Source organism: Pseudorasbora parva, chromosome 3 (genome assembly GCF_024679245.1).
Source record: "Pseudorasbora parva isolate DD20220531a chromosome 3, ASM2467924v1, whole genome shotgun sequence".
Taxonomy (NCBI): domain Eukaryota; kingdom Metazoa; phylum Chordata; class Actinopteri; order Cypriniformes; family Gobionidae; genus Pseudorasbora; species Pseudorasbora parva.
In genome coordinates this window covers 53,211,543-53,228,035 of record NC_090174.1, presented here as the reverse complement: position 1 = coordinate 53,228,035, position 16,493 = coordinate 53,211,543, and the positions used below count along the sequence as shown (strand labels likewise).

The 16,493-nt window shown below is 36.8% G+C and overlaps 1 protein-coding gene across 3 annotated transcripts in view; it reads left to right on the top strand.

Annotated features, from left to right (window-relative positions):
- LOC137071438 (novel protein similar to human and mouse cyclin M4 (CNNM4)) overlaps positions 1-16,260 on the top strand; it is a 51,381-nt gene extending 35,121 nt beyond the window's left edge. Inside the window, exons 6-8 of one of the 3 annotated variants that reach the window (XM_067439444.1) lie at positions 4,290-4,352; positions 10,111-10,286; positions 14,345-16,260. In XM_067439444.1, the coding sequence (XP_067295545.1) occupies positions 4,290-4,352; positions 10,111-10,286; positions 14,345-14,584 (479 nt within the window). In that variant the 3' untranslated portion in view covers positions 14,585-16,260. Of the gene's footprint in view, positions 1-1,483; positions 2,627-4,289; positions 4,353-10,110; positions 10,287-14,344 lie in introns of those variants that run through there. The other 2 variants (XM_067439445.1, XM_067439446.1) reach the window with 2 other exon arrangements.
- The last annotated feature ends 233 nt before the right edge of the window (positions 16,261-16,493 follow it).

Sequence of the window (16,493 nt, the reverse complement as noted above, 5' to 3'; positions counted from 1 at the left end):
GTGAGGAGCAGACCAAATTTCACTGGAAATCTGCTCTGCCATAGCTTTCATATATTTGACTTATCTACATGCATTATATTGCCAAAAGTTTTGGGATGCCTGCCTTTACATGCACATGAACTTTAAAGGTGCACTATGTAGTATTTTTGCAGTTAAATATATCCAAAAACCACTAGGCCAGTGTTTTTTATATATAAAATATATTTAGTTCAGTTTAGTTCTTACAATATCCCAAATGTTTCCAGCTATTTGTAAATTATGAGAAAATTACTATTTTAACCAAGGAGCCGGGACTTCTGAGGGAGTCATCTGTCAGTTGCGTCATATCTGCGTTACTCTCGGTTTCCGAGGTTTTATTTGACAGAAGCACTTTACTCTTAGCAGTGTGAACAAGTGTCACCGCAGCCGCTGAGCGAACGCAGAGTAATGTCATAACATCATTTTCAACACACTTAAATGTGTCTAATATGATAAACAGAGCTGCGTTACCTCATACTCATGACCGGAAAAGTGGAAATGGCAACAGCGACTGTGTCCCGTCATAATAAATGTCCCGCTGCTCGCGAGCCATGCGTTGTTCATCTCATTAACAATCGCTCCAGCGGCCGTGCTCAGCTCCACAACACAAAGTCCTGCTTTGCTTCACACTACAGTAATGTTAATACTCACCTCCATGAACATTATTTCTGCCAGAGTCCTATCCCGATTCTTTTCCACCGGCTGTGAAGTGAAGACCACGGCTGCATCCGAAAACCTAGGCTGCTGACTCGTTGCCTCGCTGCCTCATTAGACAATGACTTGTAAGGCAGCGTTTTGTGCATGAAGGCATCTCATGAAACTAATTTCGGACAGACTTCTAAGGCAGTTTAACAGTTTAATGATCTACAGCAAAATAGAGAGAGCTTTGGTGAGAACTAAACACATATTTAATTACTACAGTAGTGATTTCTCACTAGAAATGACATCAGAAGTGTAATATGTTGGTAAAAATCGTACATTTACTCACAAACTGACCCGCAGTAGCAACTTCTGGACGCCATCTTTTTTCAACTGTCACTAAATGGAAAGCACAGGATTGTGGGATATCAAAGGCAGCGAAGGACACATGTACGCTGCCTTCAAAAATCGATCAGATGAAGGTATCTCAGGAGATAGGAAGTGAAGCTAACATTAGATTCGGACGCAGCTTGATGCCTTCCTGCCTTCAAATGTGTCCTCCGAAGGCAGCATTTTCCAGGTTTCGGACGCAGCCCGCATGTCCCAAGATGCTGTGCTCAAACTTGGCGTCATCAAACTACACCTTTGTTTTAAATAGGCGCCCTCTCTAGCGGACGGAAAAATGATATAGTGCAGATTTAATGACATCCCATTCTTAATATGGAGTTGGCTCACCCTTTGCAGCTTTAAGAGCTTCAACTCTTCTGGGAAGGCTTTCCACAAGTTTTAGAAGTGTGTTTATGGAAATTTTTGACCTTTCTTCTAGAAGCGCATTTGTGAGGTCAGGCACTGATGTTGGACGAGAAGGCCTGGCTCGCAGTCTCTGCTCTAATTCATCCCAAAGGTGTTCTATCGGGTTGAGGTCAGGACTCAAGTCAGGCCAGTCAAGTTTCTCCACACCAAACTCACTTTCACTCTGTGGCTGAGTTGCTATTGTTCCCTTCCACTGTGTTATAATACCACTAACAGATGACCGTGGAATATTAAGTAGTGATGAATTTTCACGAATTTATTGCACACGTTTGAATTCACTGAGCTCCTGAGAGCGACCCATTCTTTCACAAATGCTTGTAGAAGCATCTGCATGCCTAGTGCTTGATTTTATACACCTGAGGCCATGAAAGTGATTGGAAGTGGAACACCTGAATTCAATGATTTGAAGGGGTGTCCCAAATAATTTTGGCGATAGTGTATATTCCACCTGTTCAACAATCAGTTTCAATAGATTTTAGGGGGCAGGGGAGACCAAGCAAATGGGTGACGAACTTAAACAAAGCATACAAATGAAGTGTCCTGTTAAAATGACCGCCCCAGATTCTAGAATTTCACCAGTCCTAATCCAATTAGCATAACTATTCAAAAATGGGATAGGGGGTCCAATAGCCATTAAAGGGTTAGTTCACCCAAATATTTCTTTCATTAATGACTCGCCCTAATGTGGTTCCACACTCGTAAGACCTCCGTTCATCCTCGGAACACAGTTTAAGATATTTTAGATTTAGTCCGAGGGCGTTCTGTCCTTTGAATGTAAGTGTATGCCCACTTGCTGTCCATGTCCATGTGACATCAGTTGGTTTGTTAGACTCTTTTGAAGCGTCGACCATACATTGTCGAGCATTATAGCATTAAGACCTCCGTTCATCTTCAGAACACAGTTTAAGATATTTTATATTTAGTCCGACTGCGTATCTAAGTGTATGCACACTATACTGTCCATGTCCAGAAAGGGAATAAAAACAATCAAAGTAGTCCATATGTGACATCAGTTAGTTAATTAGAATCTCTTGACGCATCGAAAATACATTTTGGTCCAAAAATAGCAAAAACTACGACTTTATTCAGTATTGTCTTCTCTTCCGCATTTGTTTTCAAACCTCAAATAAAGATTCAAACGGTTATGAATCAGCGTATTGATTCATGATTCAGATCGTGTGTCAAACTGCTGAAATCACGTGACATTGGCGATCCGAATCATGAATCAATACGCTCAAAAGATGAAATGGTGTAGCCAGGCTACGTCTGTGTCATTATGCCAACAATATCTTCATAACCTCTTATGAAATAAAAAGCTTACCTCTCAGAAGAATTAACTTTCCTCTCTTGTCAACATTATAGCCTGGTCTGGACGTACACTCAAAAGTAATCGGGTCAGGCCGTTTACATGGTGGAATTTTTCATTTGATCGGTTCATGAAAAGGTTTATCCCACCCCTCTCAAACCGATTACAGTTTCATTTGGTTTGGGCATTTTTATGCTGATTGAGGGGTTTATATGGAGCGTTTTCATTCGGATTGGACTTTTAAACCAGTTCCATGTAAACACACCTCATGTGCATAATTAAATATACGTGCATGAGATTTGAGAGCTGTGATGGAGAGGAGGATCTATCTCAGTATTTTCTCACACAAAGAGCAGTGTGAATGTTCTGCCTAACATCTCCTTTTGCGTTCCATAAAAAAAAAAAAAAAATACATTTTGGATTGTCACCAGGGTGAGTAAATAAATATAATTTTTGGGTCAATTAACCCTTTTTCTATAAAATAGTTCATGCTGGTGTTTGTCTCTCTGTGCTCATGAATGTACACTCTTGTTCAAATGTTTGGGATTCATACTTTTTTTTTTGTGCTTACCAAGGCTGCTTTTATTTATTAAAAAATACAGCAAAAAGAGAAAAGCATAATATAGAATTTAAAATTCAATTTAAAACTGGAAATAAACTTTAGGATTAAAAAGTTAATGCATAGATAAATGTTATAAGTTATAACAAAATGCATTCTTAGAGGAAAAGATTCTGTCAGGTTTTTATATAAAACATTTTTCCCATCAGTGGGCCATTTTATGAATTTAGTTTTAATTAACTTTTTTAATTAACTTTTCCAACAAGAACAAACAATAAACACATAACACAAAATTATATCACCAACAGGAAAATACATTCCAGATATATTGATCAAAAAAGCAGAAATGCTGCAGACCTTGTGCAGGACATTTCTACAGCCCAGGCAGTTTTACGCCCCTGTTGATCCTCAGTGTCGACTTTTGTGATTGGCCAATGCCGGCAGACTGCAGCCAATGGAAATGCATTACCATCGGGGCACGTATTCAAAATCACAGTTCATAATTTTAGATAATTTACCTCAAGCGGTCTGCTTTGAAGTTCTGTGACGAATACACACACAGATGGTGAAGCTTTCCATTGGCTGCAATCTGACGGCATCGGCCAATCACAAAAGTCGACATTGAGGATCAACATGGGTGCAAAACCATAGACTGCCTTGGCCATAGAACTATCTCTCTCCAGGTCTGCAGCCTCACCCTACTCAAACCTTTCAGGATTCTTTGATTGATAAAAAGTTATTTTAAACAGAATTTGTACCATGTCTTCATTGTAATTTTTAGATCTATATAATGCAGCCTTGCTTTAATAAAAATATGAATTTCTTACTGACCCCAATCTTTTGAACGGTAGTGTGTGTGTCTTCCAACTTGTTTTTCCTCTACCTGTACTTCCCTCTTCCGTCAACCCTGTCTTACACTTCCCATCTATCTCTGTCTTTCTCTCTTGCTCTCAGTGAGTGTGTCTCGTCCTCGTCACCTGTCTCTTAAGAGATGCTCTCTCTTCTCTCGTTTCCCAGGTAACTGCCGGCATGTCGGGGCTCTCTAACCACTGACCGGGAAGGGTCCGACTGATTAACAGTGATTTGCTTTTTTTTTTGCAGAAATAACCTACAAGTGCTATTAAAGGGGCAGCCTTTTGCGCCTTCTCCTATCACTTAAAAAGAATAGTTCACCCAAAAATAAACATTCTGTCATTTACTCACCTTCATGTTGTTCCAAACCTACGTGAGTGTCTTTTGAATATTTTTTGAAGATATGTTGGTAATCAGACAGTTGACGGCACCCATTTACTTCCATTGTATTTTTGTCCTTATAAAGTGAGTGGGTGCTGTCAACTGTCTGCTTGCCAACATTGTCTAAAATATCTTCCTTTGTGTTCAACAGAAGATGTAAAATCATACAGGTTTGGAACAACTTAAGGGTGAGTAAATAAGGACAGAATTTTTGGTGAGATGTCCCTTTAAGAATTGTAAAGTAGGTAGGTTTTTGTTTTCGCAGACGCCAATAACGTTACACTTTGGTTTATTGTAGGTTTGATCATTCAAAAGACCTGGAGTTTAATAATTCCTCTCAGCCTTAACAACTGAACTCATTTAAAAGGATAGTTCACCCAGCGATTAAAATACTGTCATTATTTACTCGCCCTTATGTTGCTGAATGAGTTTATTTCTTTTATGGGATGCAAAGATTTTTACCGGAAAGCAGCTCTTTTCTATAAATATAATAGTATGCTCAGTCAAGCCACAAAAAGCACAATAAAAACAGTCTATATGGCAGCACAAATTATGCGTACAAGCTATGGTGCATGGTCTTTTTTCTCTCACAAAGTTTATATGACATCAGAAGACATAATGTAAGGCTCAAACTGCTAATGGTGCTTTAATTTGTCATTTTGTGGATTGGCATTCTTCAAGATGGCTTCTATTGTGTTTAATAGAATCAATAATTTCCCACACGACAATGAGAGTGAATTACTAATGATGTTTTGGGTGAACTATCCAACTATGGGCTGCTGTACTGAGAATGTGCCAGTAGGTGGTGATATCTGAGTGGAGCATGTCTTTATCTGTGTGATGTCCAATTCTGCTAACCTCCCACCTCATCTGAATGTATTCTTTCCTACACATTATCACACTGTCTATCCTTAATACATAACGGTCAACAGTTTGAAAACATTACTCTTTAAACTTGTTAATAGAAGTCCCTTATGCTTGTCAATCCTGCATTTATTTGTTCAAAAATACAGAAGAAGGGAAAAAAACAAAATTTTGTGAAATACTATTACAATTTAAAATAGTGGCTTATTTTAAAGTATATTTAAATAATGTAATTTATTTTTGTGATGTAGAGCTCTATTTTCAGCATCATTACTTCAGCCGCCAGAATCACATGGTCCTTCAGAAATCATCCTAATATGCTAATATATTCAGTTATCATTGTTGAAAACAGCACTGCTTAATATTTTTTTGGAACCTGTGATACTTTTTCAGCGTTCATTGATGGAAAAATAGTTAAAATACATTTATTTTAAAGCTGCTGCCCGTAACCTTTTTTGTGTTCAAGATTTACAAAAATGATATAATGAGAATGTACAACATGAATCAATTATCCAAACAGTGTTTTTGTCTTACAGTGAATCATTATGTTACACTTATAATAAGTGTTTATATTGGGACTATTTCAGGTCAGACTGGTAGGTTCTGCTACGGAGGAGCACAGTCCCTGTGTGACCCATAGACATAAACAGAGAGAAGTAGCTCCGGCTGCAATGTTCTTCCGCGAGACACGTGCAGTTCTGTTTATTAACCACTAGAGTGCAAAAAGTTAAGGACTACTGATTTAAAAAAAAAAAAAAAAAAAAAAGAGAGAGAGAGAGAGAGAGAGAGAAACTCCTAGCAAAAGTTGTTAAAACAGTTATATTTTAAATACATGCTGTTCTTTAAAAAATATATATATATTCCTCAAAGGATCCTGAAAAGGGTATCAAACATATAAATCAATATTAAGCAGCACAACTGATTCCAACATTGACGATAAATCATCATTAGAATGATTTCTGAAGGATTATGTGACACATAATGTAATGTTGAGTAATGTTGCTGAAGATTCAGATTTGACATCATCACAGAAATAAACTGTATTTTAAAGTATAATCAAATAGAAAGCCATTGTTTTTAATCGTAATATTTCACAGTATTACTGTTTTTCATGTATTTTTGATGAACATATTTCCAAACTTTTGACTGGTACTGTATGGACACTACTGTTTGTAAGTTTGGGATTGGCAGGATTTGTTTTATGTTTTTAAAGTCTCATTCTCACAAAGGCTGCATTTATTTGATCATAAATACAGTAAAAACAGTTATTATTGATTATTATTATTACAAAAAAGTAAAACAGATTTGGTACTCAGCAGGACAGTTGTGCTGCTTAATATTTGTGTGGAAATAGTAATAGTAAAATATTTGACATTTATTTTAAATAAAAATATTTATTAACAATATAAATGCCTTTATTGTTACTCTTGATCTAATAAATGCATCCTTACTGAATGGATTTCTTACAACCTCAGACTGCTATGATAATGTTCTTGTGTTCCTGGATTGTGTCTAGGGATGGGTATCGCTAAGGTTTTAACGGTATTGCTACCCTTACCGATACTGCTTATTGATTCGGTACTTTTTGTTATAATGTTTTATAATAAACAGAAAAATTAAGAACATAATTAACATTGCTTTATAATCTGAAAATCTATAGCAAAAAAATTGCCTCCCATGGCCGAGACTGGTATTACGATACCTCTGCAGCACTATAACATGACATTTTTTTTAATGACATCATCGCCCTTATTTCTTCTCATTCTTTTGATGCGTGTAGGTCATTTTTTGGATATTTTTACCTCAATTTTTACACATGGCACCTTTAATGGCAAAACCGTCAGGGTTTATTAGACGCTTCCACTTTAAGACCGAACGCAGATGTAATAATATACATCTTATTTTCTCCCAACTATTAATGCCCATTTAAGACATAATCTGTGTTTAAGTGAATACTCTCCAAGCGGTCATTTGACATAGGCTATTTGTGTGTATTTGAGGGTTTAGATGCGCACACAAAGCCTAAAGTAGGCCTACTATAATGTACAAGTTACAGTCGGCTTCAAAGCGCTCACGCGGAAACTCTTGCGCAGATTATAGTGGTTTTAATATCTCTATCTGTTTATTAAAGGTGCCCTAAAATGATCTGAAACAATATGTTAAATTGTTCTCTGATATTTAAATAGAGGGTACTTATTTTTAAATAGATAGAGGGCTAAATAGAGGGCTTATTTAAGGGCAAAAAATGTCCAGATACAGTTTTACAGGTCCATTTACAACCCTATAAATTGCTCTGTTTTTGCCTTATTTGGAAGAGTCATGATTATTAATGTTAAGCTCTGCTCTGGTTATTTCAGCTATTTCAGCAGCAGTTCTGCTGTTCAGATCGTGAGTCTTGACCGTCCTGACAGAACACCAACTGAATGACACTTTAAGCAGAAAATCTCAAATGGAGATTGATAAACTGCAGCCTACTTGTTTATCTGGTGTTATGCTCAGATCATCCGCACACGAGAAAGAGCTGGCGTGTTTGCAGTTGCCAGATTAATTAAATTAAAGTAATTAAATCCCCCAAACAGAGCTTTTCTGTGAAAAAACCCTGTATACTATCCGGTGTTTTACCTAAACGTCCAATCTGCCAACCATATGCACGCAAGATATCTAATAATAATAATTTGTTACATTCATATAGCGCTTTTCTAGGCACTCAAAGCGCTTTACATAGAAGGGGGAATCTCCTCAACCACCACCAATGTGCAGCATCCACCTGGATGATGTGACGGCAGCCATATTGCGCCAGAACCCCCACCACACACCAGCTGATTGGTGGAGAGGAGACAGAGTGATTAAGCCAATCAGGATATGGGGATTATTAGGAGGCCATGATGGACAGGGGCCAATGGGCAAATTTGGCCAGGATGCCGGGGTTACACCCCTACTTTTTATCGAAGGACATCCCGGGATTTTTAACGACCACAGAGAGTCAGGACCGCGGTTTAACGTCTCATCCGAAAGACGGTGCTCTTTGACAGTACAGTATCCCCATCACTATACTGGGGTGTTAGGACCCACACAGACCACAGAGTGAGCACCCCCTGCTGGCCTCACTAACACCTCTACCAGCAGCAACCTGGTTTTCCCAGTTGGTCTCCCATCCAGGTGCTGACCAGGCTCAGCCCTGCTTAGCTTCAGTGGGAAGCTAAGCAGTGTATAAGTGTATAATAGTAAGTGTATTTTAGTAAGTGTATATAAGTGTATAATAGTAAGTGTACAAATAGTAAGTGTATTTTCTTCATTGCTCCAGTAGCCTACCGACAGCTGAACCGATAGCGTCAGAGCTTATCGATACTGCGGTCTTTCATAATTTAGCCCTGGGGCTCATTAAATACCAGTTTTCGGTACTCATCCCTAATTGTGTCACAGAACCGATAGTGTCAGAGCTTATCGATACTGCGGTCTTTCATAATTTAGCCCTGGAGCTCATTTAATACCGGGTTTCGGTACCCATCCCTAATTGTGTCACAGAACATTTGTGTGTGCCAGTGTGCTCAGTAATGGCTTTTAAAGAATTTGTTCACCTATAATTTACCTATGTCATTCCACACCCATATGATTATCTCTTCTATGAAAAAAGTTAATTTTTATTTTTAATAAAAATAAATAAATACACTGGAAGCTTCTTTTGATTATAATTAGACTGAATTATAACTGGGACTTTCAATATGAATCATGTCTTATATTTTATAACTATTCTCCCAGAACCATTCCCACCATATGAACCATGTAGTCATGAAGAATGGCTCTCTCACACTCTCAACCTTTATTCAGCTAAATCAGTTTTGAGGGCAAAAAAAACCTACAACACTGCATCCAGATTTTTCTGAGTTCAAAACTGTCAACAGATGAGAACAATCTGTGTTATTGTGCAAGATATTAATTTGCCTCTGTTCTGGGGAATCATGACTTGTATTTGATGTGCCCTGTATTTCTTTTTTGGATGAACTTCCACTACCTTAAGAAACTTATAGTGATGATGAATGTATTTGCATTCTTTGTCTCTCTCTCACACACACACTTTGTCTCACGCTCTCACTCTCACCACAAGTTCAAAACTGTCAGCAGATGTTTAACACAGAACATCTGTGTTATTGTGCAAGAAATTAATTTTCTTCTATCCTGGGACAAAATAATAATATTGTGATCCTTTATGAACCTTTCAGGAAAGAATTGTTCATTTTTGGATGAACTTGTCTAATCTGCCTACCATGCTATTTATTTATTTCTATGTTACATTTTAAAAGTTTGGGGACAGTAAGATTTTTTTTATTTTTATGTTTATGTTTTTGAAAGAAGTATGTTATCACCAAGGCCGCTTTTATTCGATAAAAAAATAATAAAAAACTCTTTACTGTTTGAATATATTTTAATATTGTTTTCAGGGTCACATGATCCTTCAGAAATCATTCTAATATGCTTATTTTAGTTATAAACTTAATATTTTTTTTGAAAACTTCCATTTTTATTTTAAATTGAAGTCTTTATAACATTTAAAGTCTGTCACCTTAGATCAGTTAATGTCTTTGCTGACATTTTAAATTCAAAATTTTTGGGAAAAATATTTTTCGCAGTGCAAAAAGTCTCTTTCACACCTTTTCAACATTCCGTACATGTGTTTCAGAATTCCGCTCGCCCTCTCACATCAGCGGACTCAACCGATCCGCGTCTCTGAACTACACGGATCACCCTGAACCTCAGTCCGTCGGCGGCAGCAACACACAGCTCAGCAGCGTTCCGTTGCCGCAGTACACACCAGACTTCAATGTCCGAGCTCTGGCAGACCTACAGTTTGTGAAGGTAAAGATGTGGTTTACTGATACAACAAACTTGAATTGTCAGGTTTGCACAAAACAGTTTTGGAGGGCCGAAATAATTTTCCGAAATGGTAACGTTTAATTTAATTAGTGCTTCTAAGGTTGCAGATTATTTCATGTACACAATGTGGATAACCTACAACTGGTAAACATGTGGATGCTAGGGCTGGGTTGACAATATCGATTTATCATAGTCACCATGAAATCATAATTGACAATTCATATTTTTGTGAAATATTTTTATATTTATTATGATTTATCTGCGCACACACACATATCTTCCAACTCCTTCTTTCTTCTCTTCTCTGATAACTGGCGGGAAAACCTGTCACTCACAAATGGAAACAATTCAATCATCCAATCAATTCCCCATGGACAAAATCAAGCTCTGTCTTAATTTTTTCTTTTATGAAAAGCCGTTTCACTTAGCTTTGTCACAATAGAGAAAAAAGACTTGCAACTATCGATCTTTATTTAGTCTATGCTGTTTTCAGTTGATAAATGAAATAAACAGAAATAAACGGATGAACACCAGAAGGTATGCTGAAGATGCTGAAAGATACAGTAGAACTTACTGAAATGTATCATCTGTCATCGCTCAATCAGTATTTCAACCACAGAAAGACGTCAATAAAACGTAGTGTAAACAATGTCACGTAACATCAAATTTACCTCAGTAAAGACATTCTATAAGATACTATAAGATATAAAATACTTCTAGAGAAGCTAAATATTTAAAGCATTTATCTATACATATTGATTATATTTTTACTTAATCTGTTGTCTTCATTTATTTAATGTTTGTTTGTTTGTTAAAGTTTTTAATAAAAAGGTTTATATAAAAACTGGCCAATGTGCAATTTAGATATTGATGCATGCTTAACTCTTTCCTTGTCAGCGTTTTTGAAAAAATGTGCCTGCCACCGCCAGCATCTTCAATCATTTTTACAAAATGTTCATGGCCCCCCACAATATTTTGTTGTTTGAATATGTATCAGAAGAACGACCAGATACGGCAAAAGTTTAACGTATCATCTAGCTCTGCTTCACCGTCTTCGCTGCTCTGGTCAGTTGTAGTACTATCCTTGAAAATCGTGTTTTTGTCCAAGACTAGGTCTGTATCGGAATCAGAAGAATTATCAAAACATAGATGGAGTACACTGAATCCAACACTCCCAAAGCTTTACGGTCCTATAGCTCGTCATGTGGCGTCATTTCAGTAACACTAGCCAATTTTGATTTCTAGGCTATTACATTTTTCTTGTTGATGTCTTTAAATATGGACTGATAGAAATGTTTAGGGCTGGACGATATGGGGGTCAATAGATTAAATAGATTAAGGCTGTCAATAGATTACTTTTTTTTATTGCGATTAATCGCACACTTATCGTGAAATGAATAATACACCATTAAACACATTCATTTGATCATAATTTGCTATATCCAAAGTGAACGATCAGATTGAAGGGTGTTTCTCACAAAGCTGTATTTTCTGCAAGCTTTCAAGGATCATTGGAGACTCCAAAATGATTCTTAATTAGGCGGTGTGTCCACCCTAGCGGGGTTTTTTTTCACGCAGCTGGCTGGCGTATTCAAATGGTTTCAATGGGAGCGCTGTGTTTTTATTTTTTTGGATCAAAATTTGACATTTATTCATATTCCAGGAACATATCAAAGCTCTAATGAACTATATACAGACAGATGCCATGAAAACAGTCCACAGTGAGAAAAAATAATAATAAGTAATAAACTTAATAAATAAATGAAAATAAATAAGAAATTGTACATATACATACGTATATATGAAAAGGAGAGAAAGGAAAAAGTAGAATGTCAACATGTCAGCTGTGTTTTTAGAACACCATGAGAGTAACGAGGAGCTGAGCGAGTATTTTACGCTCAAATGCTGAGTGTTCTGCGTTTTTTAATAAAAGAATAAGGCTGCGTCCAAAATCGTCAACAGAGTAGTATGTCCGAATTCATAGTAAACAGTAGGCAAAAAGTGCTCGGATGACCTAGTACTTTTAAGTACTAGGTCCGAGATTCTGAAATGTGCATTTGATGGACACTTTACTATCCCATGATGCGACAGGAGGCAATTTACGAATGGAGGTGAAGGGACGTAACTGACGCTGTTAGGTCACATGATAATGACAACATGGCAGATGCAGTCTGGATTACTGCATACTACACTCTTATACACTATTATTATTCATACTACACTCATTCATACTATATAGAACGTACTTTTTTAACAGTCGCAAAGTTTTCGAAAATTAAAACGTTGTACCTACTCACATAGTACGCTTTTTTCGGATGCAGCGTAAAAGAATGTTCAACTTTGAGTAAAACGCAGCGTTCATCTCTGTCACTTTTCACCAGCCTTCCAATCACAGTGGAGAAGGGGCCGGACAAATACAACACCGACCAACCGCCACATTCTGCTTGCGTCAACAGATAAAAACAAGCAGTATAACAATGGAATAAAATCATTTAAAACAAGAGCCAGAGCAACTACTTTACATTTATATTGACATTTTTATATAGAATCAATACAGAAACAAACTGTCTGAAATGAGATGGTAGTAACACTTCCGTATATTAATATTCTCTATAATAAGTTATAATACTATATAATAAAGAGTTTCAACTGAAAAAACAATGTGCTTGCTTTATAATAAACCTAATTCTCTTTCTATGTAGATTTTACATTCATAAATGTACATTTGTGAATTGTAAAGCTATTTTTGTGGTATTCTTGCATACAAAAAAGAGATAAAATATTATTTACTTTACAATTTCACTCCTGCACTTTTCTTTAACAAAAAAGCTCTCAGTACATGTATAGTTTGCACGGCCTACACACTTTTCACTGTACTCAATGTGTGAGTGTTTCATTTGTGTAATGCCCTCTTTTTTCCTTTTCTTTTATTTGCTATTTGGTTATTCTTTGAGCTATGGTATTGCTTATTCATATTTGTTTGTTTTCCTTCCTCTGTTGATGTTATTCATAATTATTATGTTCTGATTTTTTTTGTGGCATAGTGCAAACTGAATGTTCAAATAGAGCATTATAAAACAACAAAAAACACTGCGCTCCCAAAACGGAATCAATTTTTTTTTTTTTTTTTTTTTGCTGTCTTTTACTTGCGTTTCCCCTATTTAAGGGTTAGTTCACCCAAAAATTAAATTTATGTCATTAATCAATGAAATTATTTATGTCTCACCCTAATGTCGTTTCACACGCGTAAGACCTCCGTTCATCTTCGGAACACAGTTAAAGATATTTTATATTTAGTCCCACCGCGTATCTACGTGTATGCACACTATACTGTCCATGTCCAGAAAGGGAATAAAAACATCATCAAAGTAGTCCATATGTGACATCAGTTGGTTAATTAGAATCTCATTAAGCATCAAAAATACATTTTGGTCCAAAAATCACAAAATCTACGACAGCGTATTGATTCATGATTCGGATCGCCAATGTCACGTGATTTTAGCAGTTTGACACGCGATCCGAATCATGAATCAATACGCTGATTCATAACCGTTTGAATATTTATTTGAGGTTTGAAAACAAACAGGGAAGAGAAGACAATGCTGAATAAAGTTGTCATTTTTGTGATTTTTGGACCAAAATATATTTTCCATGCTTCGAGATTCTAATTAACTAACGGATGTCACATATGGACTACTTTGATGATGTTTTTATTACCTTTCTGGACATGGACAGTATAGTGTGCATACACTTGGATACGCTCTCAGACTAAATATAAAATATCTTAAGCTGTGTTCTGAAGATGAACGGAGGTTTTACGGGTGTGGAACGACATTAGGGTGAGTCATTAATGACAACAATTTCATTTTTGGGAGAACTAACCCTTTAACTCCAGTCATGAAGCATCTCTTCTGCCACTCATTCAGTGGCTGGAAAGTGATGTCAAGCATACCCTGTAGATGGTTTATTCTTTCATCCATCCATCCAGAAATTCCAAATCACTTTCATTACCAATGTTTCTGTCTCTTCCTGTTTCCCAGATCACACGCTCTCAATATCAAAATGGTCTGATGGCTTCTCGTCTGGACAGCTCACCCCAGTCTCCAGACAGCGGACACGGTCGTGTGAATAACAGCACCTCATCCATTCCTCATCCTTCCTCGGAAAACATTCTCACACTTACGGATACCCCTGACGAGACGACCTCACTCCTCATCGAACAGAACAGCCAACCTGCGTGCCAGGCCAACCACAACACACATAATGAGAGTGCTATTTGATACACTCGCACGCAATTTCACCGATATCCCACACACACATTGGACATTAAGCACTTTTCCCCAGATCTTTCTGTCACACCCCTTTTTGCTCTAGCCGTTACAGTATATCAGTGTGAGTCTATTAAGAGCAATAGTTTGCTGAGTCCTCTAAAGAAGATGTTATGTAACACATTGTGCAAGACGAAGGCACAGAGAAGCCAAAGTGTATCCGGACTGAGAAAGGCTCCCATTTCAGACAGACTCTCTGGGGCGTTTTATAGAGTGTGTGAATAGAGACGTTTCTAATATACATGAAGATGTTTATTTTGTCATTTTTCTATTGAGGTCGCGCACAGAAACCTGCGGAACGTGAATGATGGAAACAGTGGATGCCTTTTTATTAGGTGTTAGTCCATAGCTCGGTCATATTTATACCAAATTCTGTATATGTGTGTGAGTGAAAATGAAAGTGAGTTTGTGATAGAGAGATACATATATCTGTGCCAGTGTATGTTTGTATATACGACAACGCATGAGTCCGATCTGGCCGTTGCAGCCCAAGCAAGCAACAACTCAGGGAGACGCTGAGCTTCACATACTAATTGCATGTTCGATAATTCCCTATTGATTTACCTGAACCCACGCGACAAGTGATCAAAAAACGTGAAGCATGCTGTCGTCAAATGCACACCAAACCGTAAAATACTAAGATACACTGCATCTCATACACATGGCATCCACATGTCCTTTTTATGTCCAATATTTCTGCTGGTTGTCTGTGGAGGTTTGTTAATGTGATTCAGTGTTTGTGTATGTGTAAATTTGTCCTTTTAAAAAAAAAAAATGCATTGACTTTTTTTACTCCAAAGAGAACAAGCATTTGTCGTCGTAGTACAACTGTAAATGGAGTCACTTTTCTGCACAAGACATTTGTGTGTGATTCGAGCTCTTGAACTGTATCTGTCGCTCCCATTGGACCAGAGGTAATCTAACCAAAAGAATTGAACTCTTTGCTTTATTTATTTAGCATTCATTTGAGGTTGTATATTTTTTAAATGATTTTCTTTTTTATTATTGTTATTGTGAGTTCTTAAAATTGCTGTGTGCTTTTATATGCAGGATGACATGGTACAGACTACAAATTGTAGATGCCTAAAACTAGGAGATGGCAGGTTCAGGAAGTGACTTCATATAATGTACTGTTTCTTTGCCTTTTTTGCCACTGTGCAAATCTTTTGCTTTCATACCAAATATGTTTGAAACTGACAAGAACAATCAAAGTGAAACGTGTCTCAGACATGTTGCTTGGATCATGCCTAGTGAAATGGGTTCAAGCCTCTTCAGTTCTGTAGCATTTCTCTATTATGACACAAAAAAGAAAGTGCAAGAACTGCACAGTGTATTTTTATTTTTGGCTGTTGACAGCTGCTCAATTTTTTTTTTTTTTTTTAAACAAAACACTCCCTGTTCGTGCAAACTGTTAATCAAACTATATCCTGTTCTTCACAAATTAGTCATGAAATACATTGTGAATTTACACAGATTCTTTTTGTTTCTTCATTGGAGACTCGAGCAATTTTTAGGTGTAACAACTACTTGATTCTTTTTTTATACTGTATTTTTCCAAGTTATTTTGTGGTTTGGGGTAGGTCTTCTTTCTGAGTTTGGCTATTAAATTATTTATTTAATCAGTGTAATATGTTTCATAATCTTGTATTCTTAATCTGTGGTATTTTGCAAACCTCAAATCGAGTGAATGTGTAAAAGGACTTGAGGAAAGGAGACCTTTATATGGCCAGTGTTCATTTTGACCGCAACTTTTGATTTAGTTTTAGTCTTATTGTAGTCACCTGTATTGTTTTAGTCAAAGTTTATTTTTTTGAAGTTTAGTTAAACTGTAATGCATTAATTGAGGATTTAAGCATTAAGC